Below are 27,617 nucleotides of genomic sequence, written 5' to 3' on the forward strand. Positions count from 1 at the left end.
AAAAAAAAAAAAAAAAAAAAAAAAGAAGTAGAAAGAAAAAGGGTTACAAGGCCCGGCTAGGCTTTTCTGTAAAACGAGGGTAATAAGAGCGTCTCCCTTGGTGAAATGTTCCCAGTGTCAACTGAGTGAAAGGCAGAGCCCTCAGAAAGCAACTCCAACTTAGAAATTGATCAGTGACTGTTAGCAGTTATCCTCAGGGGTGAAACTCCAAAGCTTCATGGACTAGCAAGGAACTTGCAGAACAACAGTCAATGCGTGTGCCCAATCACGTGAGCAGTGGGGACCTGTGCTCTGTAACTGGCCTAATGCGTCCAGGGTTTGTACCCTGGGAATCTCCTACAACTGTGGGAAAAGAGTTTACACACCTGAATCCCGTTCTCTGTGGTGGGAGTTGTACAGCACCTTGGGGAAGGAACATGAAGCTCTTTGGGAGAGGGGAACTCGAGACAGGATTACTTTGTGTAGTCCTGACTGTCCTAGAGCTCCCTCTCTGACCTGGCTGTCCTTGAACTCAGAAATCCACCCACCTCTGCCTCCTGAGTACTGGGATTAAAGGCTTGGGCCACCTGCCCATGGAGACTGGAAGTCTTAATATAAACAACAACAAAAACCTGTCTGCAAAAGAACCTTAATGTTTTCTATTGTACGACGATAATGGGGGGAGGGGGTAGACGTGCTACCATGTGCTTATGTTCAAAGTCATGATGGCAGTGATGGCACTTGCCCCAAAGCCCAGGAGTATTTTGTGTTCGTCATACCCTGTAGCCATCAGGAGGAGTACGGTAGATGGCTATGTTAGGGATGGACAGATTTTTAGACTTTAGATAAATGAAAAGTTGCAAATGAATGTGGATGGCATAATTCTCTTTAGTGAATATATGTGCGGCTGGGGTATAGTTCAGTTGGTGGAATGCTTGCTTAGCATGAAAGGTAGAGGCAGGGGGATCAGCTCATAGCCATCCTGAGCTAGAAAGCCAGTTTGAGGCTAGACTTCGGTACACCAGACTATATCTCAAAAATAAAAAAAAAAATTAAAAAAAAAGAACATGTACATGTCTGTATATCTGCTTATATGTCACTGGTTTAAAGAAAAATAACTGGGCATGGTGGTACATACCTATAATCCCAGCACTTGAGAGTCTGAGGCAGGAGGATCACTGCAAGTTCAGAGTTAACCTCAGTAAACATATTAAGTTCAAGGCTATTCGGGATTACATCACAGACCCCATCTCTAAAGAATGGGGGGGGGGTAGGGGGAGGGAGAGCCATACACACCACACTGTCAACACTGGGTCTACCAGTAAGAAAGAGAAATGAGAGACAAAGGAGGGTATCTATTTTACCCGTCTGTCTTAGGCAATAAAAATGTATGACCCATGCTTTAAGCTTACAGTAAGCATCCTACACTGTGTATAATAACACAAGAGCATGCATATATTAAAATAAGTCATTGCTTTTCTGGAATGCAAGTTTACCTGGGCATTCTATGTCCCTTCTGGCAAGCCTGCCTTATACTCTTGGGTTTTACTTAACCTTCTTTAAAGGATATTTTTATTTGTTAATTGTATGGTGTTTTTGAAGCACTGGCTGCTTCCATACAGGACCTGGGTTCAGTTGCTGCACGGCAGCTCACAAGTGTTTGTAACTCCAGTTCCAGGGATCCATGTCACCAAACATGCATCAGATCAGGCACACATACATATGCATGCAGGCAAAATACACATACACATAAAATTAAAAATTGTGTGTCTCTCTGGGTGTGATTATATGCTTATGTGTAATTGTGTGTATCTGTGTGTGTGTGTGTGTGTATGTGTGTGTGTGTCTGTGTGTGTGTGTCTCTGTGTGTGTGTATATGTGTGTGTGTGTATGTGTGTGTGTCTCTGTGTGTGTGTGTGTGTTGAGTCTATTCGTATGTGGGTGGTGTGTGTTTGTATGGTACGGATCTTTTTGTGGGGTGCGTATCTCTCTGTGTGGTGTGTGTGTGTGTGTCTCTGTGTGTGGTGTGTATGTGTGTGTGTATGTGTGTCTCTCTGTGTGTGTGCATGCGTGTGTGTGTGCGTGCGTGTGCCCTCACCAAGGCCAGAGTTGTTAGGTTCTCAGGAGCTGCAGTTGCAGCAGGTTAAGAGCCACCTGATATTGTTCTCAGAACTGAACTGGGGTCCTCTGTAGGACAGTATGAATCCTTAACCAGTGAGACAGCTCTCTAGTCCCTAATTGTATGGTTCTAAAGAATAAAAAGTCATAGCTTTCTTTCAAGACTGCATAATTTGAGGAATGGCTCAGCAATTGGGAGCATGTGCTGTCTTTGCAGGGGACCCAGGTTCCATTCTCAATACCTCTATAGCAGCTCAAACCTGTATGTAAGTCTAGTCCTAGGTATCTGATGCTTTCTTCAAGCCTCTGGGACACCAGGCATATATATATATATACATGTGATAAATAAACATACATGCATGCAATATATACATATATATGTGAAATATTTTTTAAGATTTATTTATTTATTTATTATATGTAAGTACACTGTAGCTGTCTTCAGACACTCCAGAAGAGGGAGTCAGATCTCGTTACGGATGGTTGTGAGCCACCATATGGTTGCTGGGATTTGAACTCCGGACCTTTGGAAGAGCAGTCGGGTGCTCTTACCCACTGAGCCATCTCACCAGCCTGAAATATTTTTAAAGATAAAAACTGGTACACACCTTCAATCCCATAATCCCATGCCCATGCGGAGGTCAGAGGACAGATGGGTTGAGTCAATTCTCGCCTTCTAATTTGTGGGCTCTGGAGATGAACTTGGGTGGCCAGGCTTGTATCTCTAGGCAGCAAACACTGTTAGCACCCTACTGGCTCTAAAAGGATGAAACCCTGTGTAACAATACCATCTTAAACTAGGTGTGGTGTTAGTGTTCGTGTCCCTCACGTCCCTAATAGCAACACTAGGAGGCTGAGGTAGATCTTAAATGTGAGGCCTAGCTAGATTACATAGCAGAAAAGGCAGAGTCTCAGACAGACACACAAACAAAGGCTACTTTGAGCTCGAGCGAGGACTCTGCTTCATACCACTTGCATATCCTTGGAGGAAGATTTTAGAGGCATGCTAATCTGTCCGGTCTGTTTGTGCAGGTTACCTCCAGAAGCAGCCCTACTTTGGAGCAGTGGTTGGGAGGGTAGCCAACCGAATTGCCAAAGGAAGATTCACCATAGGTGGGAAGGAGTACCACCTTCCCGTTAACAGAGAGCCCAACAGTCTCCATGGCGGATTCACAGGGTTTGATAAGGTGAGCTGGGCGCGTGACAAGAGCTCCTCGTGGCACACTTTCAAGTCCCCTCAAGCCGGTATTTGCCGGACCCTAGAGCACTCGTGTGGCGGAGGGATCCAGGGAAGAGGTTTGTTCCATATTGTGACAGTCTTGGACTCAGGAAGTCGGGCATGGCTTTCACAGCCATGTCACTATCAGGGAGCCGGGTTACAGATTAATGATCATCCCTGAGACTTACGGCACAGGCACTCACAGGCAGTGGTGGCGCACGCCTTTAATCCCAGCACTCCAGAAGCAGAGGCAGGCGGATTTCTGAGTTCGAGGCCAGCCTGGTCTACAGAGTGTGTTCCAGGACAGCCAGGGCTACACAGAGAAACCCTGTCTCGAAAAATAAAAACAAAACAAAAAACAAACAAACAAAAACTTATTAAAACCACGAGTTGTCACCAAATGAAAAAGCTGGCCCCACCTCCACCACCGCCCGCTCCCCCCCCCCGGCCCCACCTCCNCCNCCGCCCGCCCCCCCCCCCCCCCCCCCCGCCCTCCCCAAGCTAGACATCTCCTAGTGGAATAGCTAGTGGAATAGCCAGGCCTGTCTGCCTGGCCCCAAGCCCTCATTCCCACCTCCACGGTAAGTATTCATATCCTCCAATCCTCCTGGTTTCTGTCCTCAACCCCCTCCCCCATGCCTAGCGTGTACCCTCCCACCGAATTGCTTTGTTCCTCAAAGTTAGCTCAGGTTGTCTCCAGGTTCCCATTTCTAGACAAACACTCCCATTATCTAAGCAGATCTCTGGGAAACAAGGTCAGGAAAGTAAGTGGTTCCGGGAGATCCTCTGGGATGGACAGATCCCCGCCTCCTCCTTCTCAGTCCCTCTGTGTATCCGCTCAGCGGCTCTGACCTGTCTCATTCTGAGCTGTGAGGGAGAAAACTTCAGAGGAATTTGGGCTTAGGTTACTTCCTAGGCTCTAGCAAGAGAAGATGAGAATCTGGGCGGCAGCCAAAAGCCACCGCAAGCATGCTTCTTCTCTTGCCTCCGGCCACTACCTCTTCTGTTGAAGGAAGTTGGACGCTCTGTTTCCCGCTCCTGTTACCAGCTTCCTGTCTATGACCCAGAACCCGATCACACAGTTGGGAAGAGCAGAAGGGAGAGGGAATGTCAGCTCCGCCAGCATTAGGGCTGAAGATCTCTAGAATATTCCAGGTCCACGAACAAACCTCAACCCAGGGGAAGTTGGACCCAGCCTTCGTTGGGACAGGAATCTTCAGAGGAGCCTGAAAACAGCAACGTGATGTAGCTTGTTCCTCATTCTGTCCCACTATATTTGTCTGTGGTGTTCACTAGCACGTATTCCTAACACAGACAAAAAGATCTGTCTCCTTACATCGTCTTTTCATGACAGGATCTCATGTGCCCCTTGCTGGCCTTGACCTGGCTAAGTGGCTGAGAATAATCTTGAGTTTTTTATTGTCCTCTCTCTAGCTCTCCCTTGCTAGAATTGCTAGTGTGTGTGTGTGTTTTAAGATTGATTTATTTATTTTATGTAAGTACACTGTAGCTGTCTTCAGACACACCAAAAGAGGGCATCCAATCTCATTACAAATGGTTGTAAGCCACCATGTGGTTGCTGGGATTTGAACTCAGGACCTCTGGAAGAGCAAGCACTGTGCTCTTAACTGCTGAGCCATCTCTCCAGCCCAGTTTGTTTGTTTTTTTTTTTTTAAAGAATTTTTTATTATGTATTTGTGTGTTTGTGTGTATGTTTGTGTGTGTGTTGAGTGTGTGTGTATGTGTGTGTATGTGTGTGTGTGCCTAAGGGAGGCCAGAGAGGGTGTTAGGTCCCTGGAGCTACAGTTACAGGCAGTTGTGAGCTACAAGACGTAGGTACTAGAAACCAAAGCCAGCTCCTGTGCAAGAGCAGCCAGCACTCTCAGCTGCTGAGCCAGCTCTCTAGTCCAGGAATCACCCGTTTTATGTGGTGGTGGAGACTGAACCAGAGCTTCCTGCGTGCTAGCTAGGTAGTCACTCAGCCGTCTGAGGCACATGCCTTAAAACCCTGCCTCAGTACATTTTATATCACTACAACTGAATACACAGAGCAGGTGACTTTTGTTAAAACAAAGGTCTAAGTTAGCCCCCATTTCTAGAGGCTGAAAGTTCAAGGGCAGGACACCAGCTTCTGGTTTTGTTTCAGATGTACACTTCGCTTTATCCTAAGGTGGAGAAGGTGTCTTAGAATCATTGTGCCAGCTCAGGTCTTTCTTCCTCTTATTTCAAAACCACCCTGGGGGGGGGGCGGGGGGGGGCTGTGCTAACTATCACAACCTCATCTAATCCTAGCTGCCCCGTCAGGTGCTCTGCCTCAAATACCCGTACAATGAATTTGAGAATCAAGTTTCCAACAGATGAGAGTTTGGGGCAGCACATTCCAGTCTTAGCAGTGCCCTTTAGTGGTGTGAGTCTCTTCGAGCACCAGCAAGACTAACAGGCTTGGACTCCTAGGGATCCACAGATGGCCCCTTACATAACAGAGAAGCACAGATGTGAACAGTGTGCTGTAGGAAGGGAGTGTGAGCAACAGGGTTGGTGGGATCTGAGCTCCTGAAGAGCAGGTAGCGTCTGTCCATCTGTGGATGCCCAAGAGATGACTGTGAAGGGGAAGGCTTGGCTTCTGTGGAGCCACTGGAGTTTGGGGCAGGAAGTTTACTGCAGTGGCACAAGCAGCAGCATTGACCGTGATGCTTCACGCTATTGGATTGCAACAATCAATGAATAATTTAGTTTGGAGATAATGTGCTTTTTCTATTATAGCAACACTTTAAAAAAATGAAAATGGAGTCCTGACAGGACTAGAAATAGTACAAGAAAGACTAAAGGTATGAAATTTCTGGAAAATTGGAAACTCTGGGTCAGGAGACTCGTTCTGTGGGTAGGAATTGCACTTAGCTAAGGATGATAAAAAAAAATCTTTCCACTGTGTTCCTTCTGTAAAGGTCAAAAATGTAGGTGGCAAGGCAGTAACGTTTTATTTCAAGCATTTAATTTTTGAAATTTTCCATTTGATGATTTTTTTCTTTTCTTTTGATTTTTTTCCCTAAGGTTACACATGAAACAGGCTTCCTTCATATTTTAAAATTTGTATTTATTAGTGTTGTATGTATCTCTGGGTGTGTGTTCATGTATATATATGTCTACTTATGTGTGTCTGTCTATATGATTATGTGTGCTCCCATGTACACATACATGTGCACACCTGTATGTGTCTGTGTGTCTGTTTATGCTGTACATGTGGAAGTCGTAGGTCAGCTTTTAGAAATCCATTCTCTGATTCTGCCCTGGGTTCCAGGAGTGGAACTCCGGTTATGCGACTGCCCACAAAGCTGGCTTGTGGCTCCCCTGGGCTCCTTTTTGTTCTTGCTTTAGATTTATTCGTTTTATTATTTAATGTGCATGAGTATTTAGCCTGCATGTGTATCTGTGCCCCTGTGTGCTTAGAAGAGGGCATCTTGTAATTTCCCAGGACTGGAATTACAGATGGTTGTATCCAGGATGTGGGTGCTGAGAATTAAACGTGGGTCCTCTGCAAGAGCAACAAGTGTTCTTAACCACTGAACCAACTCTCCAACCCCTAGATTTTCTGTCTTTGGATGCTTTGAAAGTTTATCATTTCTGCCAGTTAATTAGGGTATCATCCATCCATGCTCAGTGGATTTGTTCATCCCTGCTAGGCTCCCAATCCTGTCAAATGCACTTTGCTGAAGAGCAGACCCTTCTGGGAGTTGAGTAGACCAGACCTGGTCTGGTCAGTTGAAGTCATGCGTGCCAGGAGGAAAGAGGGCGAGGCAATAAAGAGATTATAGTTCAAAACCAGTCTAACTTTAACCTAGAGCCTACATCTGCTCCTTTGTTTTGTTTTGTTTTGTTTTGTTTTGTTTTGTTTTGTTTTGTTTGGAGGTGGGGAGAGACAGGATTTCTCTGTACAGTCCTGGCTGTGTGCAACCCTGGCTGTCTTGGAACTCACTCTGTAGACCAGGCTTGCCTCGAAATCCTCTACCTCCCAAGTGCTGGTATTAAAGACATGCACCACCACTGCCAGGCAAAGATTTATTTATTTATTTTTAATCTATATGAGTACACTGTCATTCTCTTCAGACACACCAGAAGAGGGCATCAGATCCTATTCCAGATCGTTTGTGAGCCACCAGGTGGTGGCTGGGAATTGAACTCAGAACCTCTGGAAGAGCAGTGCTCTTAACCACTAAGCCATCTCTCCAGCCCCCACATCTGTTCCTTTTGACAAAGGATCTTTAGGCTGCTGCAGTTCAGTGGTTAAGAGGACTTGTGCAGCTGGCAGGTTTAGTGATGAACACCTTTGATTCAAACACTTAGGAGGCAGAGGCAGTCAGCTCTCTGTGAGTTCGAGGCCAGCCTGGTCTACAGAGGGAGTTCCAGGACAGCCAGGGCTAAAATGAGAAACCCTGTCTTTAAAAAAAACAAAAGTACTTGCTGTTCCAAGTCCAGTCCCCAGCATTACATAAGGTGGCTCACAGCAGCTACCTTTAACTCCTGCCCCGGGAAATCTGATTCCCGATTCTTAACTCTACAGGCATCTGTGTATATCCCACACAGATATGCATACTTTTGAAATTAAAATAAAATATTTTAAATGTAAAGTTAAACATGTTTACTGAAGACAGAATGTGGAGCAGGGTGGGTAGCTAGACTTGTGTGTGAGCCCTCGCTCTGGCACACATAACGTGTCTGATTTTAAGCAAGTTCTAGCTTCACCTCTCGGTAAACCATAAAGTATTCTAGGCTTCTCCTCTTTCCTGCAGTGTGGGAGGTAGAAGCAGACAACCTGACACTGAACTCAATACTAAGCTAACAAAAACAGTTGGAGCAATAAGAAATGACTGGTGCTCAATATTTAAGGTGATGTATGTGAAATAGATAAACAACCTAGAACACTCAGAAAATTGAAGTTCTCCCATTTCCATTCAGGCTTTTACCAGTTAGTCTCAACTCCGTAGAAGACATTCTGCCCAACTTGTTCTGACATTTGTAGGACAAGGGAGCAGGCACAGGCTCTGCACAAATCCACTGTTGCTGTCCAGGCGACCTGAGATGGAAGTTTATCCATTTGAGGAATTCTTTTTCTTTTATTTTCTTCCTTTTTCTTTCTTTCTTTCTTTCTTTCTTTCTTTCTTTCTTTCTTTCTTTCTTTCTTTCTTTCTTTCTTTCTTTCTTTTTTCTCTCTCTCTCTCTCTCTCTCTCTCTCTCTCTCTNTTCTTTCTTTTTTCTCTCTCTCTCTCTCTCTCTCTCTCTCTCTCTTTCTTTCTTTCTTTCTTTCTTTCTTTCTTTCTTTCTTTCTTTCTTTTTTGATGAGACAAGGTCTCTTTGTGTATAACCCTGGCTGCCCTGGAACTCACTGTAGACCAGGCAGATCTGGAACTCAAGGATCTGCCTGCCTCTGCCTCCCAAGTGCTGGGATTAAAGTTACGTGCCAACATAGCCCAGCTTCTTTTTCTCTTTTTAAAATGACACTTGTAACAGACTCCCCTTTTATATCTGAGCTTCAGTTCTCTGGTCATTTGATAATTAAGGCAGCCCCTGTGAGGTTGCCACCTGGGTGCGGCTAATGATAGGCATTTGGTAAATGTTACATGTCCTGTTACTAGAGACATGAGCTTAGGGCTCATGGGCGAAGCTGAGAGGCTCCACCGTGAACCCAGGATTTCTGTTTCTGTTTGCAAAAGCTCTTCTGGAGAACTTCACCATAATTCCTACAGCTTTAGAGTCATGTTTGCTAAAATAAATAAATAAATGAATGAATGAATGAATGAATGAATGAATAAGAAGACTCTTTCAGTATAATCTTTTCAGTACCTCTAATTTAAGAAAAGGTTGGTGGTCGAAGCCACATGCTGAGCTAGGGACACCCTGGTCCCTAAATCAGAACTCCTGACTTGTGCCTTGGAATTCTTCCAAATGGAATAAGTGTGCTGTTTGCTTTAACCCCTGTCCAGGGAGCATGGCCAACCTCAGAGTACTTAGAATAAATATTTACAGAGGGGCTGGAGTATAGCTCTGTGGGAGAGCACTTGTCTAGCATGTACAAAGCCCTGGGTTCTAACATCAAAATAATAATAGTAAGGAATGAAATGTCTATGTACCCAATAGAAAGGGGTTGGTTACGTTTTTGTTTTTGAAGATAGTATCTCATGGAGCCCAGGCTGGTCTTGAACTCCTGAATTGCTGAGCAATACCCTGGACTCCTGATCCTCTTGCCTTGGCCTTCCATGCATTGAGGCTCTAGCCAGGCATTACCATGGATTTATGTGGTTCTAGAAATTGAACACAGGGCTTTATGCATGCGGGGCAAGCACTCTACCTATGGAGCTACATTCCCAGCCCCAAGGTTATCTTTAAATATTATAAGTAGGTTTTGATATCTTATATTTGTCAGACTGAAACTCTAGGATTAAAATACACCTGAAAGCCAGGTGGTGGTGGTTTTCGCCTCTAATCCCAGCATTCTGGAGGTATAGACAGGTGGATCTCAGAGTTCAAGGCCAGACTGGTCTAAAGAGTGAGTTCCAGGACAGCCATGGCTACAGAGAGAAGCCCTGTATCAAAAAAACAAAAACAAAAACAGAAAGAAAGAAAAAAATCAAAGGAAAAACAAAAGAAAACATAGACACATAAATTTAAAGTTAGGAGAAGAAAATATGGGAAATGCAAGAAGATAAAGAAGAAAGTGTTTTCTCTCAAAAGCCTTCTCTTCGTGTATGAAACAGTTTTAGATGAGTTAAGCTCTGGGCTCCTATTCAGAAGACTTTATTTCTTTATAACCAACTCCCTTTCCAGACTCTGCTCTTTAAATATTGAAATGTGGCATTTCAACGGGGACTGCGGGGACTAAGCCTCTCCAAACATTTCCTCCTAGGTCCTCTGGACCCCTCAGGTGTTGACCGATGGCGTCCAGTTCTTCCGAGTCAGTCCAGATGGTGAGGAAGGCTACCCTGGAGAGCTGAAAGTCTGGGTGACATATACCCTGGATGGTGGGGAGCTTGTAATCAACTACAGAGCACAGGCCAGCCAGACCACTCCAGTTAATCTGACCAACCATTCTTATTTCAACCTAGCAGGCCAGGTAAGTGAACTTATTCTCTCCTACTGTAACCAGAGTGCTACAACGATGACCAAGGGGTGTGGCTGGAGAGACCAGCCCATCTTGGAGATGAACTTATGCTCTTGGTGATCAAGAGGGCCCAGCGTAGTATCTGGCTTTAAATAGATGTTCAGTAAAACTCCCTCGTCTTAGAGGACGAGGGAGTGAAATGTCATCCTGCCAAGGGAGCGAGGCAGCTGTCTCCCTGCGACGATGCTGACAAGTGAGGAGTGTTTTCCCTTTCATCTTGTTGACATTTGCTCTCCTTGTTCTTTTGCTTCCCCTGGAATTTCTCCCATCTTGGCACCTCCCATCCTTGAACGTTAGAAATGAGCTTGTTTGCCTCAGCCCCTCTAAAAATGCCAGAGGTAGTGTGTGTGTGCCGGCTGTGTCATCCTGCAGCCTCTCCCAGGACTTCTGGTTGTCAGTCTTGTCCTGTGTGGTAGATTCAGTGAAAAGAGCACTGGGCTTGCATTTAGAAGACCTGGGCTTTTAGATTATGAGACACAGTCTCAGTTTCAAAATAGTAGCTAACTTTGTTGGCGGCACTTTATAAAGTTGTGGGTAAAAATATTGAAACCATCCTAGTAGCAGGACCCTGAAGGATATCGGAGAGTTGTGTAGAACCACTGATAGTCTCTTCCCTCCGTTCGCAACCCCCTGCAAGCTGAATCATGACCTCCTAATTGTTTAGCCTGTTAAAGAGGCTGTCCCATGGTTCAATAAGATGTGGAGCCAAACTGCAGATTCTATCTCTATGACTTCCTCCTCATCTCAAGAAATCAGCTTATCTCATCACTTCAATCACACTGGCACTATTTCCTGCGAGCTGGTGGTCATGACCAGCTGGCAATGGCTTCCATTTTCACCCTTTATTGGTTTTTGCTGCTGGAAGTTTCCTAAAATAACAGGTAACTGGTTCTTTACAGAATCTCCAAATTTCAGAATAACAAATACGACTCTTTTTCATCTTTGATTTTCATCAACCAGTTCTTGGTTGTTGTGTTTATTTGTTTGTTTGTTTTTGTTTTCCAGGAGGGTTTCATTTCATAGATGTTGTTCAGGGTCCTGCTACTAGGATGGTTTCAATATTTTTACCCACAACTTCATAAAGTGCTGCCAACAAAGTTTAGCTACTATTTTGAAACTGAGACCATGTCTCAGTAATCTAAAAGCTCAGGTCTTCTAAATGCAAGTCCAGGCTGGTCTGGGACTCACAGCCATCCTCCTGCCTCAGTTTCTCAGATGTTGGGGTTACAGGCGTGAGCCTCCATGCCCATCTTCTAGATTTAATGAGTAGAATTTTCTATTTATTATTTCTGTTGGGGTCCTCAGGTGGAGGTGGGGAAATCCTGTTTCTCAGAGAATGGAAAAGTCATGAAGGCTGCAGGTGGCTTTTGCTTTTCTCTTTCTGTCCCAGCCTATGCCTACTGCAAAACTCGGGGAACATGTTTTCTATCGAGACTCTGCCTAAAGAGTCATGAAAACACATCAGGGAGGGTTTGAGATGGAAAGCAAGCAGCGTGGTCCTGGTGTGACTCCGTAGATGTGCCTGCCGTCAGGGACCCAGTTTCTTCCATTTCTCCTTTTTCCTTTTATCTTAGTTACTTTTTATTACTCTGGAAAGATACCATGGCCAAGGCAACTTGTAGAAGAAAGAGTCTGTTGGGGGGGGAGGGCACAGTTTCAGAAGGCGAGTCCATGGCCATCGTGACTGGGAGCATGGCAGCAGCCATGTAGACATGGCCCAGATCCACCAGCAGAAAGCAGAAGGCAAGAACCAACTGGGAACAGTTATGGCTTTGGAAACCTCAAAGCCCACCTCCTGTAGTAACACCTCCTCCCACGAGGCTGCAGCTCCTAATCCTTCCCAAACAGTTCTCCGAACTCGGACCCAAGCGTTCAAGTCTCTGTGTCTATGTGGGCCATTCTCATCTAGAGCACCACCCCTTCCTTGCTGGTTAGGCTTTTTGTTCTCAGACTTGTTCTCTTGTAGTCACAGAATGGCTGCGTAGCCCCAGAAGTCTCATCCTTGTATACACATCTCCACAGATAAAACAGGACTTCTTCCCTTGCGTATCTGTACTATTCCTTTCCTAAGAACAACAGAACATTGTCCAGCAGCATCCCCACAGGATTTGCTCCGCTCATCAGCCAAAAGGGTGGCCCATACTCTACCTAACCCAACTGCGAGGGCTCCTCTTCTCTGAGTATATTAACTAGCCTACATTGGTCAGCAAGTCTAGTTCCTTCCGGGAGAAAGGGAGATGATGGAGAGGAGTTGCTGTGTCTCTCGGGTAGAAATCTCTTGTCTGTTACCTCCTGCGAGCGTTGTTAGGAGATGAATTAGGCAGTAGTCATATCGCTATATCCAAAGGTCTTTAAGGACCACGCTAGTCATAATGGACTAAGCGTGCAAATGGTATAATGACAACAAGCAACAGTCAAAGGAAATTACCAGGAAAAAAGGAACACCGAATTCAGCGATCGGTTTCAAGGTCTGTGTGGGAACCAGTGTTTCGTGACAAGTTTTCATCAGCCTGGGAAGGAAGTGACTCTGACAGTAATCTTCCACCAGTCTAGACCACTGCATTTTCCACACCAGAAGATACAGAAATATGTTTCCTTCTCTTCAGTGAGGAACTGTCTGGGCTGTTCAGAGAACAGGCTCCCGATACAATTGTCTCTCCTTGCCTTCATCTCGGACACATCCATCTATTTGCTGTGTGGTTTTGTTTTGTTTTGTTTTGTTTTGTTTTGTTTTGTTTTGTTGGTTTTTTGAGACAGGGTTTCTCTGTGTAGCCCTGGCTGTCCTGGAACTCACTCTGTAGACCAGGCTGGACTCGAACTCAGAAATCCACCTGCCTCTGCCTCCGGAGTGCTGGGATTAAAGGCGTGCGCTACCATGCCCGGCCTGCTGTGTGGTTTTTATGTTGGTTTTCTTCCTGCATTCGTGCTTAACGAAAGAAAGAAAAAGCCAGTCAAAGAAATTCTGTAGTAGCTTTGCCCCTGTCGTGAAAGCAAGTGGGGATAAGGCACATGTTCATCCGCGGGAGAGGTGTGTAAAGTCAGGCAGTGCTATAGGACCAAGCCACTGATCTGGTGAACTTGGGCACACTCAAGAGCATTGCGTCGTGAAGTAGGAGGAAGCCACCGAAGAATACCCACTGAGGGGTGCCATTCCTGTGAACGGAAGAAATCAGTCCGTAGCCATAGAAACCAAAACTGTGCTCTGGTTGTAAGTAGGGATTTTATCTCTTTTGATGGAGTGGCAGCCGAGAGGCGTGCTCCTGGAAGAAGAGAGTAAAGAGCTGGACACAGGCTGGGCTGGGGGCCGGGCTGGGAGTCCAGAGAGTGGGCGTCTCCACCCGGCTTCCCTCGCTGAGTGAGGTTAGCAGGGCTGCGTCTCTCCAGACTCGTGTTCAGAGGTGGTGGAAGAGGCAGTGAGCTTGGCTCTGTGTTTTGGGACTCTCTGCTCTATGGAAAGACTGTTGCTCCTGATCTAGTGCCTCTAAGGCTTCATACCCAGCCGCCCACGCTAACTCAGCGGCTTCCAGCCTTATAATGAAACCCATTTCTGCTGCGTTAGACACAGTCTCCCGAGTCTCTGAACTCTGGCCTCTCTTCTCAGAGTGACTCATTTGATCTTTACAGCCTTTGTCTTTCGGGATCTGCTGAACTTCGCTAAGGGTTTCTCAGAATTGGTGCTAACATTTTTTGGGGTGATGATTCTTGGTGGTAGCGGGAGTTCTGTGCAGGTAGGATGTTTGGCAGTCTCCTTGGTCTCTTCCAGTTTAGAAGACAGCAAGCAGCGCTGTTTCCAGACGTTGCAGATGACCCTCTCTAGGGCAAAACCCTTGGTTTCCCTGATTTCTGAGCAATCATAAAGGCGGAAGCCCACACTTGCCTTCTCTTCCCCATTTTCCACTGTGTGGCCCTAAGATACTGAAAAATAAAATTGCTCGTATGTTTGCATATTATAAAAGGATTTCCCAATTTACAAACAGCAATATCACCTTAATAACCTGTACCTCAGAAGGGCCCCGGGAAAAGTGTCTCCCAAAACAAGTAAGTTTCCAGAGACTTTGTGATTTCCCTAGGGACAACACCCATCAAGAGCCAGAAATGAGTCAACCCTGGGCCTTCTAACCACTGACCCAGGCTTCCTAGACCAGTTGGTTCCGCCCCAAAGAATAAACTCCCAGAAGCAGGGACTGCAGTTCTGACTCCCTGTTGCATGACAGGGAGTATGTCGTCCTGTGGATAGGAGCTAGGCCAGGGAAGAGTGACAGATGTCTTTCTCTGAACCTGAAGCTGTCCCTGGCTATGCAAGACTTGTGTACCCTCCCCACTTCTTTTTATCTTGTATGTGAGAGAGTCACATGCTAAGGTCACTTTTTTGTGTTGAAAATTGTATTTATTTACATGTACATATAGATACACATATGCTTGCTGAGGACCACGTATGGAGGTCTGAGGACAGCTTACTGGAGTCTATTCTCTCCTTCTACCTTGTGGGTCCTCAGGACAGGCTTGGCAACAAGTTCCTTTACCCACTCAGCCACCTCTATCACTCTACAGTTACATTTGACAGTTTCTTCCAAACTTGTCAATAGCTATATAGAGGTTCTCTCTACCTACCCTTAAGTGATCTTATTAATCATAGCCATTGGTCAGCTGTCAATGCTTGAAGACATTTTTGCAGAAGATATAAAGTGAATATGTAAAATAAAACCCAGTAGCTGGGCGTGGTATACATTTTTTGGGGGTTGTTTGTTTGTTTGTTTGTTTGTTTTTTCGAGACAGGGTTTCTCTGTGTAGCCTTGGCTGTCCTGGAACTCACTCTGTAGAACAGGTTGGCCTCGAACTCAGAAATCCTCCTGCCTCTGCCTCCCAAATGCTGGGATTAAAGGCGTGTGCAACCACTGCCCGGCTGTGGTACACATTTTTAATCCCAGCACTCAGAAGGCAGGGCCGGGTGGCTCTTTGTTAGTTTGAGGCCAGCCTGGTCTGCAGAGTGAGTTCCAGGACATCAGGACTACTTAGAGAGACCCTTTCTCAATCGTCACCTCTCCCCCCAAAAAGACCCAAGTAGTCCATCTTCTTTTTCTCTTTTCCTACCCAGGGCTCCCCAAATATATATGACCACGAAGTCACCATTGCAGCAGATGCGTATTTGCCCGTGGATGAGACTCTGATTCCAACAGGTCAGTGGGCTTTAACTTTTAGGCTGTGCAGAACCTTGGTTCTCAGCTTCAGAAAGGTTGTTACTGTGTGCTCTGTTCCCATGTTCGCCGTAGCTAGGTGAAGTCCTAGTAAAAGTGGTAGTTTAGTTAACTAGCATGCTAATGTCAGTCTTCTCAGTTCACTATTTGTACCGCGTTTATACAAGAAGCTAACGGTAAGGGGGGGTTGATGAAAGGTGTAATACAGATGCATTCGTTTTTACCCTCATTGCTGTAAATTCAAAAATTCAAAGTGAAAAAAATCATATGAGAAATGGCTTCACTTTACTGGATAGTGGGTCTTACACTAGGAAAGAGTGTGTGTGTGTGTGTGTGTGTGTGTTCTCTAACAGTGGGTTTGTGTTTACTCTTGCAAATTTAAAGTCTTTGCAGGGGTATTGGGCATGATAAGTGTCTTAGTTACTGTCCTATTGCCATGAGAAGATACCATGACCAAGGCAACCTATCAAAGAAAACATTGAATTGGGAATTGCTTATGGTTTCAGAGAGTGAGCCCATGACCACCATGATGGACCGAGTAGCAGCAGACAGCCATGGTGCTGCAGTCATAGTGAGAGTTTACATCTCATCCACTTGGAGCACGGCAGGGAGCGGGGAGGAAGAAAGGAAGGAAGGAAGGAAGGAGAGAGGGAAGGAGGGAGGGGAGGGAGGGGGGCAGAGATAGGGAGGAAGAGGGAGAGGAAAGAGAGGGGGCAGTGTGGGCTTTTGGAACCTCAAAGCCTACCCCCAGTGACACACTGCCTCCAACAATATCTCCTAATCTTGCCCAACAAGTTCCACTATTATGAAAGGCGTGGCTTTTTCTTATCCTCTTCTTACTTTTAAAAAATGATTTATTTATTTATTCGTATTCTATGTGTATCTGTGTTTTGGCTGTATGCATGTCTGTGTTAGGGTGTCTGATCCCCTAGAGCTGGAGTTACAGACAGTTGTGACCTGCCATGTGGGGGCTAGGATTTGAACCTGGATCCTCTGGAAGAAGAGTCAGTGCTCTTAACCACTGAGCCATCTCTCCAGACCTCTCATCCTCTTCTCCCTGGCAACTGCCAAGATTTACAGCTTGCCTACCCTGTTGTTCTTCTCTCAAATTGAGTGAAATAGTCCCCAAGTTTAAAAAGTAATAGGCAGCCAGTGGTAGCAGTGGAGCACACCTTTAATCCCAGCACAGGAGGCAGAGGCTTCTGTGAGTTCAAGGACAGCCTGGTCTACAGAGCCAAGTTCCAGGATAGTCAAAGCTACCCAGAGAAATCCTGTCTCAAAACCAGTATAAATAAATAAATGTAAAAAATGTTNAAATGGAATAATTTTGAGAAGTTTAAATAAATGGGCTAAAATTTTTTGGCATCTCAGCTTTGAATATTATCCTGGTTGCTAAGCTAGATTTAAAGGCTTTTATTTCTATCCCACTAATGTGTCTTCTCCCGATATTTATGTGGCTCAATAGCTGAGCAGGCATAAGCTGGCCCATCTCGTCCTGGGTGCAGAATTACTGCACTACAACCCTAGAGCAGTGGCTTCTGTTTGTGGCTGATAAGGGAGAAGGTAAGCTAAGTAGCTTATAAATGCTCCTATGAAGCAGATGTATTTATCTGTGCACATTCGTGAGTCACCTTATGCATCCTGTTGGGTTTTAATCTAATGAAAATCACATAAGTGCACACCTGGCGCCTGAAATGTGTCATGATCGGGAGGGGCGGAGCACGGTGGAGCCTCCCTTGGAGTGTAATGGAATGCATAAAGGTCTCCTCTGCCTCAACTCTGCACCGCAAATGCCACGGGGGTGGGGGTGAGGGTGGGGTGTAAGATTCTGCACCTTGTACTAACATTGAAAACCTGCCGAGTGGGAGCTAAGAGTTTCCGATTCTGGGGGCAGGAGACTGCCCTAGTCTTCCCTTTGTTCTGTTTGTCTCTTTGTGTAACCTCGACTGGCCTGGAATTGTGTAGGAACTGCCTTGGCTTCCCAAATGGGGGTTGCACCACCATGTCCAGTTCTCACTTTCCTGTTAACCAGGCAAAGAGGCCTTCTGTGTGTGAGCGATGTACAGATTCCCATTTCCTCTTTTGCAAATAGGCAGAGAATAGGCAGCTTAAGGTAAGCTTGGCTGCTTCAGGACAATGTCTCAAAACAAAGTGGAGTAGGGTGACGTGGGCAGTGAGGGAGGACTAGAAAGATGGCTCAGCAGGGGTGAAGTGGGGAGTGTGGGAGAGCTAGAGAGATGGCTCAGCAGGGGTGAAGTGGGGAGTGTGGGAGGGCTAGAGAGATGGCTCAGCAGGGGTGAAGTGGGGAGTGTGGGAGAGCTAGAGAGATGGCTCAGCAGGGGTGAAGTGGGGAGTGTGGGAGGGCTAGAGAATGGCTCAGCAGTTAAAAGCGCACACTGTTATTCCAGAGGACTGCAGTTCAGTTCTCAGCACCCACACTGGGCAGCTCACAGAGAATCACAGCAGAAACACCAGCCCTGGAGAATCTGAAGTCTCTGGCCTCCAGCCTCCACTGGCACCCACACTCATGTGCACTAACCCCGAACACACATGCATAATTTATAATATGGTAAAAATATTTTAAGAAAATTTGGATACCTATATAAAGTATCCAAGTTTTTCTTTGTTCATGTTTTGCATAAAGACTGCCCATAAAGCACAGCTTTGCCACCAAGAGTGTTCACTCTTCCTGTCTTGAGTTTTTTGTTGTTTTGATCTGTTTGTCTTGGTTTGGGTTTTGTGTTTTTGAGGCAGGGTTTTTTCTTTGTCGTCCTTGCTATCCTGGTCTTACTCTGTCTGAGTTTGATTCCCACTTCCACACCAGAAAGCTCACCACTGCCTGTAACTCCAGCTCAGAGAATCTATCAGCATCTTCTGGCCTCCTTGAAGGGAGCTTCATGTGTGCATGCACATGTATGAGTTCACACATGCACAAATACATTATAAGAGCAAATCTCTTTAAAAAAAAAAAAAAAAAAAACAGAGAATGTGACTTTTAAGCGGTTGTCCCTGCCATGGGGCTCCATTCCAGGACTCTGTATGGAGACCACAATTCTCATCTGCTTACGTCCCTTGTATAAAATGGCAGTGTTGGCTAACATCCTACCTATATCTTTCCTTAGAACTTGTTTTCATTTGTTTGTTTGGTTTGAGATAGACTGTCACAGGCTGGGATGGAACTGACTATTTAGCCCACAGTGGCCTTGAATTCTCAATCCTCTGGTATCAGCGTCCTGACTGCTGGGACTACAGGCGTGTATCACCATGCCCAGCCTCCCTTTCTACTTATTTACATTATCTCTAGATTACACAGAATATGCCTAGCATATTACAGATGCTGTGTTGTAGGGTTGTGGGCTTGCATCTGTTCCACCACAGGGAATGGCTGCATGGGAAGGCAGAATTTCGGGGAGTTTGACTGTGCTTATCCCACGGTGCAGCAAGGGTAGGTGTTGGGTTGTAGGGAAGAGACCAGGCACCTCTCTGGGTGTGGGAAAGCAGCAGGCTTGGAGGCGGTTATGGCTGAAAGCACAGAGAACCCTTCTCAGGGAGATTAGGCTGCAGTTCTGTAAGCGAAGGCCTTCTTCATGGCTCCCCACAGTGGATCTTGATGAAAAGAGTCAGTCCTTGGTTCTAAACAGTTTATTGTCATGGCACAAAATGGATGCGTAAAACCGTACCCCCTTTCTCAGGGTGGGCCTGAGATTAATACATTTTTCAGGGAGGAACGTTTGGGAAGGGAAGCTTATTGGCTAAGCCCTCCAGGCCTCTAGGTACCTCATTAACATAGAGAACTCTGTTTTGGGCGTACGCAGCTGTGGTCATATCTCCTTTTCTATTGTCTTAGTCTGAGATGTTAGGGATGTCTCATCTACTGTGGAAGGGCTTGGGGCATTGCCCCTAAGTGACTGATGGCCACAGATCTCTCTCTGTGGGCAGTTGCAGCTATATGACAGGGGTCTGGTGCCAGGAGCAAGCGAAGCTCCTACTGTCCCTTCAGGGTCTCTGGGGCTTCTAGCCTTAGGTCGACCTTCCCAGGCTTCCTCTCATGGTCCACCACCTTACACTGTGTAAATAGCTATTGAACTGCGCTATTTAGGAATGATTAAAAGAGAAGTCTGTACACACCCAGTACAAATCTAATATTTTTTTCCTAAATTGTTTAGCTTTATATGAGGTTGAATTCACAAATACCAATTCTGATATTTAAAGATGGAGCCGGGTATGGTGGCGCACGCCTTTAATCCCAGCACTCGGGAGGCAGAGGCAGGAGGATTTCTGAGTTCGAGGCCAGCCTGGTCTACAAAGTGAGTTCCAGGACAGCCAGGGCTATACAGAGAAGCCCTGTCTCGAAAAAAGAAAAAACAAAAGCAAAAACAAATAAAGATGTAAGAACCAACTGTATCTTCATGAGAACTTTTTAAAAGCCTGGTTTGAATAATAATGAAGAGAGATAAATACATTACATTTTCAAAACAAGAAACTACTTAGCTATTATTTATAATCACCATCTTTTCATATAAGAAAGAGTGTGTGTGTGTGTGTGTGTTTATTCTGGGACTTGAACCCAAATACCTCATGCAAGCAGGGCAAGCATAGACCTACGAGCTCCATCCCCAAACCAAGAAAAAATATTTTAATCCCCACAGAAATAAGAAATCTCCAATTTCAAAACAAAGAACACTTAGCTTTAATTTTTTTATTATGTTTTATTTATTTATTTTGTGCTCAGATGTGGGGTGTGATTGGGTAGTGGGTGCCCTGGTGGGGGAGTGGAGTGTAGGGGTCAGAGGATAACTTTCAGGTTGTCTTTCCACCATCCGAATCCTGGGGGATGGAACTCAGGCTGTCAGGCTTGGCAGGCGGTACTTCTAAAGAGTTAGGATGGCAGACTGACCCAGTGCCTCTCGGTTTTCTGTGTACCAGTGAGACAGTTACTGTAAGCTCATGACAGGACCTGAGGAAAGGGTCTGGAAAGCCACTTGTAGCCCTTCCTTTCTGTGGCTCTGTGAGGACGCAAGCGTTCAACCCCCTGATCCACTAGTCTTCAGATCCGTTAGGACGCCAGCAGAGCTCACGAGTCATGGCTGTCTCCCATCTACCCATCTGTTCATCGGTAAATGTTACCTCTGTTCCCCATAACCCTCAGACACAGGCTGCTGTATGATGCTTTTGGAAGCTTCTTCAAAAGCAGGTGCTAACTACTCTGGCTTGTATCTCAGGAGTGGAAGAATCCATCTGCCTGTCCCAGTTAGTTCCTGTAAAGAACAGAGGAGCTCCTACAGAGTAGCCCAGGACTTCCTCTAACCTCTGTAGAGTCGTTTATTTTATGTATACCAGAATTTGCCTGTATCTAAGTTTGTGCAGCATGTGTGTGCCTGATGCCTGAGGAGGTCAGAAGAGGGCATTAGATTGTGAGCTACCATGTGGATGCTAGCAACTGAACCTAGGTCCTCTGCAAGAGTAGTAAGTGCTTTTAACGGCTAAGTCATCTCTTTGGTCTCCATGACTCTTAACATAAACATAGCTCCATAGCAGATGACTTCATTCTGAAACCAGCCCAGAGGGCCCGCCCGCCATTCCATCATCCAGAAACGCTCCACATCCCCTGTGCTGGGAGGGCCAGTATTAGTTAGCCAGCTAGTAGAAAGGGCAAAACAGTTGTCTATGAATATGGACAGTGTCGGGGTGGCATACACATGTCCCATACACGTACGTTAGGTAGAGAAGGGAGGCAGATTAGATGAAGATAAGCAGCCTCGGGTGAACTGGACCAGCCTTAGAGAAGTGCTGTGTTTTAGAAGCACCAAGACTGTACCAGGTGCTGTGTGCCCCAGAGAAGTTAGCAGGGCCCACGTCAGATTTGCTCTGAGCTCAGTGCAACTTCAAGCCCTGGATTCACTCTGAAGAACTCACAGATGTACGGGAGTCTAGCTTCGAACTTCCAGGTCTGGCAGTCAATGTGCAGTAGCTAGACAATGTAATGTTTTCTCGTTGCTGCTGCTGCTGCTGTTTTTTTTTTGTTTGTTTGTTTGTTTAGTTTGTTTTGTTTTGGGGGGGATCTTTGTGGCTTTGGTTTTGGTTTTAGTTTTGGTTGTTGGAGATAGGGATGTCTCTGTGTAGCCCTGGCCATCCTGGAACTTGCTCTGTAGACCAGGCTGGACTTTAATTCAGAGATCCGCCTGTCTCTGCCTCCCAGGTCCTTGGTTATGAATATCTTTTACACTGTTTGTTGTTGTTGTTGTTTTTCCTCCAGATCTTCCAATTTCTACCTTAAATCCCTGCTTGAATGTTTATTTTTCAAATCTCTCTTTCTAGGCCCATTGCTAGTTTCACTTGTAGTGGAGAGATAGGACGACCTCTACCTCCATCACTGTAGGGAGATAAATCCAGCATCAAGAACTCTTTAGCGGATAATCAAGCCGTTTCTGAAAAAGTGCCCCCCCCCCCCGCAGAAGGACCAGTAGTGGGCTGGGGTTTGAGGGATGCTAAGCCAATATTTTATGTTTCATTTTCATTTTTTCCAGACAAGGTTTCTCTGTGTAGCCCTGGCTGTCCTGAAACTCACTATGTAGATCAGGCTATCCTCAAACTCAAGAGAGTCATCTGCCTCTGCCTACCAAGTGCTAGAATAAAGGTGTGTGCCACCACCACCTGGCTTTTGTTGTTAAAATTTTTAATTATTATTTGTGTGTGTGTGTGTGCATGTGTGTATGTGCATGCATGCACACGCACACAAGTGCACATGCACTCTCAGAATCACAGATGGTTGTGAGCTACCTGCTATTATGCTGGGAACTGACTTTGGGTCATCTGGAAGGGCAGCCATCTCTCAGAGCCATCTCTGCAGCCTCTGATTATAATGTCTATGGTTTCAATGGCCCAACCTCAGGCCAACCAACTCTCAATGGATTCTGCGGGGTCCTGTCTAACATGCAAGACAGTTCCCCACCACAGTCCTTTCCTTTTTGTGGCTAGTTGTTTATACTTAAATTTATGTTCCAACTCTTTATCTAATCTGCAATCTAAACTGTCTTGAAGGAAGATGCTGATGCAGAACTAAACTTTTCGGGTGCTTTCATCCTGGGTAGACATGGTAAACAATTTTTCAGATGATAGGACAACTTGTGTGCTGAGACAGTAGCGCTTTTTATTTGACTGTAACAGTAATAGTAACACGGTGGCTGGGTGTCTTAGTTAGGGTTTTACTGCTGTGAACAAACACCATGACCAGGGCAAGTCTTATACAAAACAACATTTAATTGGGGCTGGCTTACAGATTCAGAGGTTCAGTCCATTACCATCAAGGTGGGAGCATGGCAGCATCCAGGCAGGCATGGCACAGGAGGAGCTGAGAGTCTATGTCTTCATCCAAAGCCCAAACACATAGTGACACACCTACTCCAACCAGGTCACTCCTATTCCAATAAGGCCACACCTCCAAATGGTGCCACTCCCTGGTCCAAGAATATACAAACCATCACACTGGGCTACTGTCTTTCCCATTGTGTGTTTGGGGAGGAGTCAAATCCTGTTCTGTGTTTGCTTCCTACCTACTCACTGGGCAGCTGTTGCATAGAATGGGATACTGCAATGTACAGGCACGGAGGCAAGTGTGACAGGATGGGGTGACTCCCTGTACACCCTAAGCACCCACGTAAATCTTTACCCCAGGCACTCTCAGGGCCCCTATTTTACTCCTTTTGTCAATTGTAGGGCACATAAAAATGACTTCAGCCCTTTTTGTCCAATAAAGCATAGAAGACAACAGCCTATGGGGTCTGGCTTCTCCATCTTCTCCTTTGTCCTGTCTCCTACACGGAGAGGCTCTTCTTCTTCCCAAGTCTCTGTAACAGTAGGGACACACACAGCCTTCAGTGGGGCCCAACAGGATGATTTAAAGTCACCCTTGTTTTCTCCATAGAAGATTGTTACCAGCTAGAGTTTTATAACCCAGACAGGCAATATCTCTTATGCCTTTTTGTTCGGCTACAAGATTCTGGCATCCTTGCTCTCCACTTGAAAAATAAATAAATAAAAACCAAGACAGGGGGCTGGAGAGATGGCTCAGTGGTTAAGAGCACCAACTGCTCTTCCGAAGGTCCTGAGTTCAATCCCAGGAACCACATGGTGGCTCACGACCATCCGTAATGAGATCTGACGCCCTCTTCTGGTGCATCTGAAGACAGCTACAGTGTACTTAGATATAATAATAAATAAATCTTTTTTTAAAACATAGAAAAAAGAAAAAACAAGACAGGTGGTGGTGGCACACATCTTTAATCCCTGCACTTGGGAGGCTGAGACAGGAGAATCACTTGAACTCAAGAGTTCAAGATCAGCTTAGGCAACATAGACCCCAGGGGACCAAAAGACAGCAAGAAAAGAAAGAAGGAAAGAACACACATTAAATAAGACAAATATTTTTTAATAAAGCCCATTGCCTAGCTGTCAAAACTATTCCACGGGATGACGTTTGGTCCTTCTGAACTCTCAGCCGTTGGTTGTGGCAGCCTCTTTCTTGCACCTTGGCTAGCTGCCCTTGCAGAAGGCGTCTGTGAGGCTGAGAACTCTTTTCGACCCACAGTACAGGCCAGCAATCGATTGCATGTTGGCAGTTAGCCTTGATGTTTCCCCAGAGCAATTGTTTTAGGCTTCTTAAAACAAACAAACTCCAACTCCTTGCTGCTCATGAAACATTGACTCTTTGGTAGGACGTTAAGAGTCTGCTTTCATCAGAGCATCCAAGGTGTGTGTTTGCTTTGTGGACTGTAGTCAGATGTTACCCATGAAATGAAACTCCTAGAGGTCATTTACAATACAGGACAGATAATATTAACAATGTTCAGAATAGCCAGGCAGTGGTGGCGCACGCCTTTAATCCCAGCACTCACAAAGTAGAGGCAGAGGCAGGTGGATTTCTGAGTTTGAGGTCTATAGAGTGAGTTCCAGGACAGCCAGGGCTATACAGAGAAACCCTGTCTCAAAAAACCAAAAGGGGGAAAAAAAAAAGGAAAGGAAAGGAAAGGAAGAAGGAAAGAAAAAAGAAAAGAAAAGAAAAAAGAAAATATACTTCTTAGTTTTAAAAAATTTTACCCAGTCTGCTCTGTCCTGTACCCTGTCTGCCTTCACCTGCTGTCCTTGCTACAATGAGTTTTGGAAAGCTCATTCTAAAATTATGTGAAAGCAGCCCTAATTTGCCCAAATTAGAGTTCTGGTAGCTTTGAAAGGCTTACAACAAGGCTGTTCAGGGAAGCCCAGCTCGACGTGTAGCCGTAAATTGTTAAGGTCCGCTCTATGTTCCCGGTTGGTGTGTTTGAGGCTCTGTACCCACCCAAGAGCTCTGGATTCACAAATGAAAGACACGCACATGCAACCTTTATTTAATGTGCCTTAACTAGCTCGATGGCTGGGCTCTTCCAAACCTCTCATGGCTAGCACACATTCCCTTCCAGTATCCCTGAGTTAACGCTTCCTAAATCTATATCTTTTTTTTTTTTAAAGATTTATTTATTTATTATATGTAAGTACACTGTAACTGTCTTCAGACACTCCAGAAGAGGGTGCCAGATCTCGTTGCGGATGGTTGTGAGCCACCATGTGGTTGCTGGGAGTTGAACTCTGGACCTTTGGAAGAGCAGTCGGGTGCTCTTACCCACTGAGCCATCTCACCAGCCCCTAAATCTATATCTTATCTCTGCTGCCACGTTTCCTTTCGGGCAGCTCTTCCATGGGACCACTTTCCCTCTGTGCCCACATTTCAGCTGTTTCACCTTCCTGCTCCGTCATGGCATGGTCCATCCTATACCCCTCTCATGGTGGACTCCTTTCTCCTCCCTCTCCTTCATTTCTTGCCCAGGAATCATAAAAGTCCTGCCTCTGTCCTCCTGCCCAGCTATTAGCTAGATGTTTCTATTTTATTTCAACCTCTTTCCATTCAACCTACAGTCTGTCCATGATTTAATTACTTCTCTAGAGTAGATCTGTCTTTCCCCAGAGAGAAGAAAGAAGAAGAAGAAAAAAAAAACCCGAGATTGCCTCTTGTTTCCAAGATGTTGCCAGTGAGGACTGACAGTCGTGCTGGCCCATGGCTTAGTCTTTCTGGAGTTCTCACAGACAATTCCTCCAGACTTCATCTAATCCTAAAATAATGCCTGAGGGCCTGGGTGCTTATTTCAGCCATTCCCCGACCACTTCTCCTGCCTCCACAGGACCTCTCCATCCTTAGTCATCAAGTCCTGCTGAGCTTTAGCCTCTGATATTCCTCAAGTCTTTTTAGTCTTCCACATTGGTTATAGGACTCTGTCCATCAGGACTCTGCTGGCTTAGGTGACTTCTCTCTCTCTCTCTTTCTCTCTTTCTCTCTAATCAGGGCCTAACTCACACTGTGGGAACATAAATTTTGATCAATAAATGAATGGACAGTGAAAATAAAACCTTAAAGATTTATTCTCTATCAGGTTCCTAAATGCATCTGAAATGCAAATCTTTTTTTTTTTTAAGATTTATTTATTTTTATTATATATAAGTACACTGTAGCTGTCTTCAGACACTCCAGAAGAGGGCACCAGATCTCATTACGGATGGTTGTGAGCCACCATGTGGTTGCTGGGATTTGAACTTTGGACCTTCGGAAGAGCAGTCGGGTGCTCTTACCCACTGAGCCATCTCACCAGCCCCTGAAATGCAAATCTTATTTCAATCCTTTAAATATTTTTGTAGGGTCTGGGCATGTGGGTTACTTGCCTAGCATGTGTGAAAGCTCAGCGTTTGCTCCCCAGAACTGCACTGCACTGCACTGCACTGCACTCTGCTGTACTGGTACACACTTCTAGTCCCAGCACTCAGGAGATGCAGGCAGGGTAGTCATAAATGCTTGCTCACTCTTGGCTACATAGGAAGTTTGAGATTAGCCAGGGCTACACACACACACACACACACACACACACACTTTCCCATTGTTACCCAGCCCAGACACTACGCGATTTTCCAGGCTGCTCTGCCATGCCTTGTTCACACCTCACCAGTCTCTGAACTCCCACCCCCACCTTATGGGGACAGTAACTACCGGCTTTGCCTCCTAAACCCTCTCTCACCCTTCAAAACTCATATTTTCTCCTTGTCTGTCCTTCCCAACCTTCTCCAGTGTCGCTTTGTCTCCTGTGCATGGTTTTGGTAAGGTTTGGTGCCATGTAGAGTTTCTTACCAGTCCACATCCCTCTCTCTCTGTCCCTCTACCACCGGAGATGTTCTCCAGACATCTGTCAGGATAGCTGTCAAACCAAGAAGGGTTTAATGTCTCTGGTTTAAAGCTAGAGAAACTAACCCAGGGCTGGTGAGATGCTGGACAGGCAAAAGTCACCTGCCCCCAGCTCGAGGGCCTGAGTTAAGTCCCTGGGCTTCATGTGGTAAAAGAAGAAAATAGCTCCCACAGTTGACCTCTGACCTCCTCATGTAGGCTACACACACACACACACACACACACACACACACACACACACACACAGTGACATGTGTGCATTCATTCGCATGGACTCCTATACACACAAAGGCACACACAGAAGAAAATGTTAAAATAAGTATAATAGGACTGGAGAGATGGCTCAGCAGTTAAGAACACTGGTCGCTCCTCCAGAGGTCCTGAGTTCAATTTCCAGGAACCACATGATAGCTTGCAGCCATCTATAATGAGATCTGGTGCCCTCTTCTGGTGTGCAGAAATTCATGTAGGCAGAACACTATATACATAGTAAATAGATAAATGTTTTTTAAAAATAAATATAATATTTTTGGTTGTGAGCCTAACCTTTAATGACTGAGCCATCTCTCCAGCCCAAGTTATTTTGCCTTTTTGTTTTTGTTTTTGTTTTTTTGAGACAGGGTTTCTCTGTATAGCCCTGGCTGTCCTGGAACTCACTTTGTAGACCAGGCTGGCCTCGAACTCAGAAATTCA

General features: G+C 45.5%; 1 protein-coding gene across 1 annotated transcript in view; it reads left to right on the top strand.

Annotated features, from left to right (window-relative positions):
• Positions 1–27,617, top strand: part of Galm (galactose mutarotase) — a 57,409-nt gene that overhangs the window by 7,866 nt on the left and 21,926 nt on the right. Inside the window, exons 2-4 of the mRNA XM_021149882.2 lie at positions 3,130–3,284; positions 10,215–10,421; positions 15,565–15,646. Of these exons, the coding sequence (XP_021005541.1) occupies positions 3,130–3,284; positions 10,215–10,421; positions 15,565–15,646 (444 nt within the window). The remainder of the gene's footprint in view (positions 1–3,129; positions 3,285–10,214; positions 10,422–15,564; positions 15,647–27,617) is intronic.

The sequence above is a fragment of the Mus caroli genome, chromosome 17, assembly GCF_900094665.2.
Source record: "Mus caroli chromosome 17, CAROLI_EIJ_v1.1, whole genome shotgun sequence".
NCBI classification, from domain to species: Eukaryota; Metazoa; Chordata; class Mammalia; order Rodentia; family Muridae; genus Mus; species Mus caroli.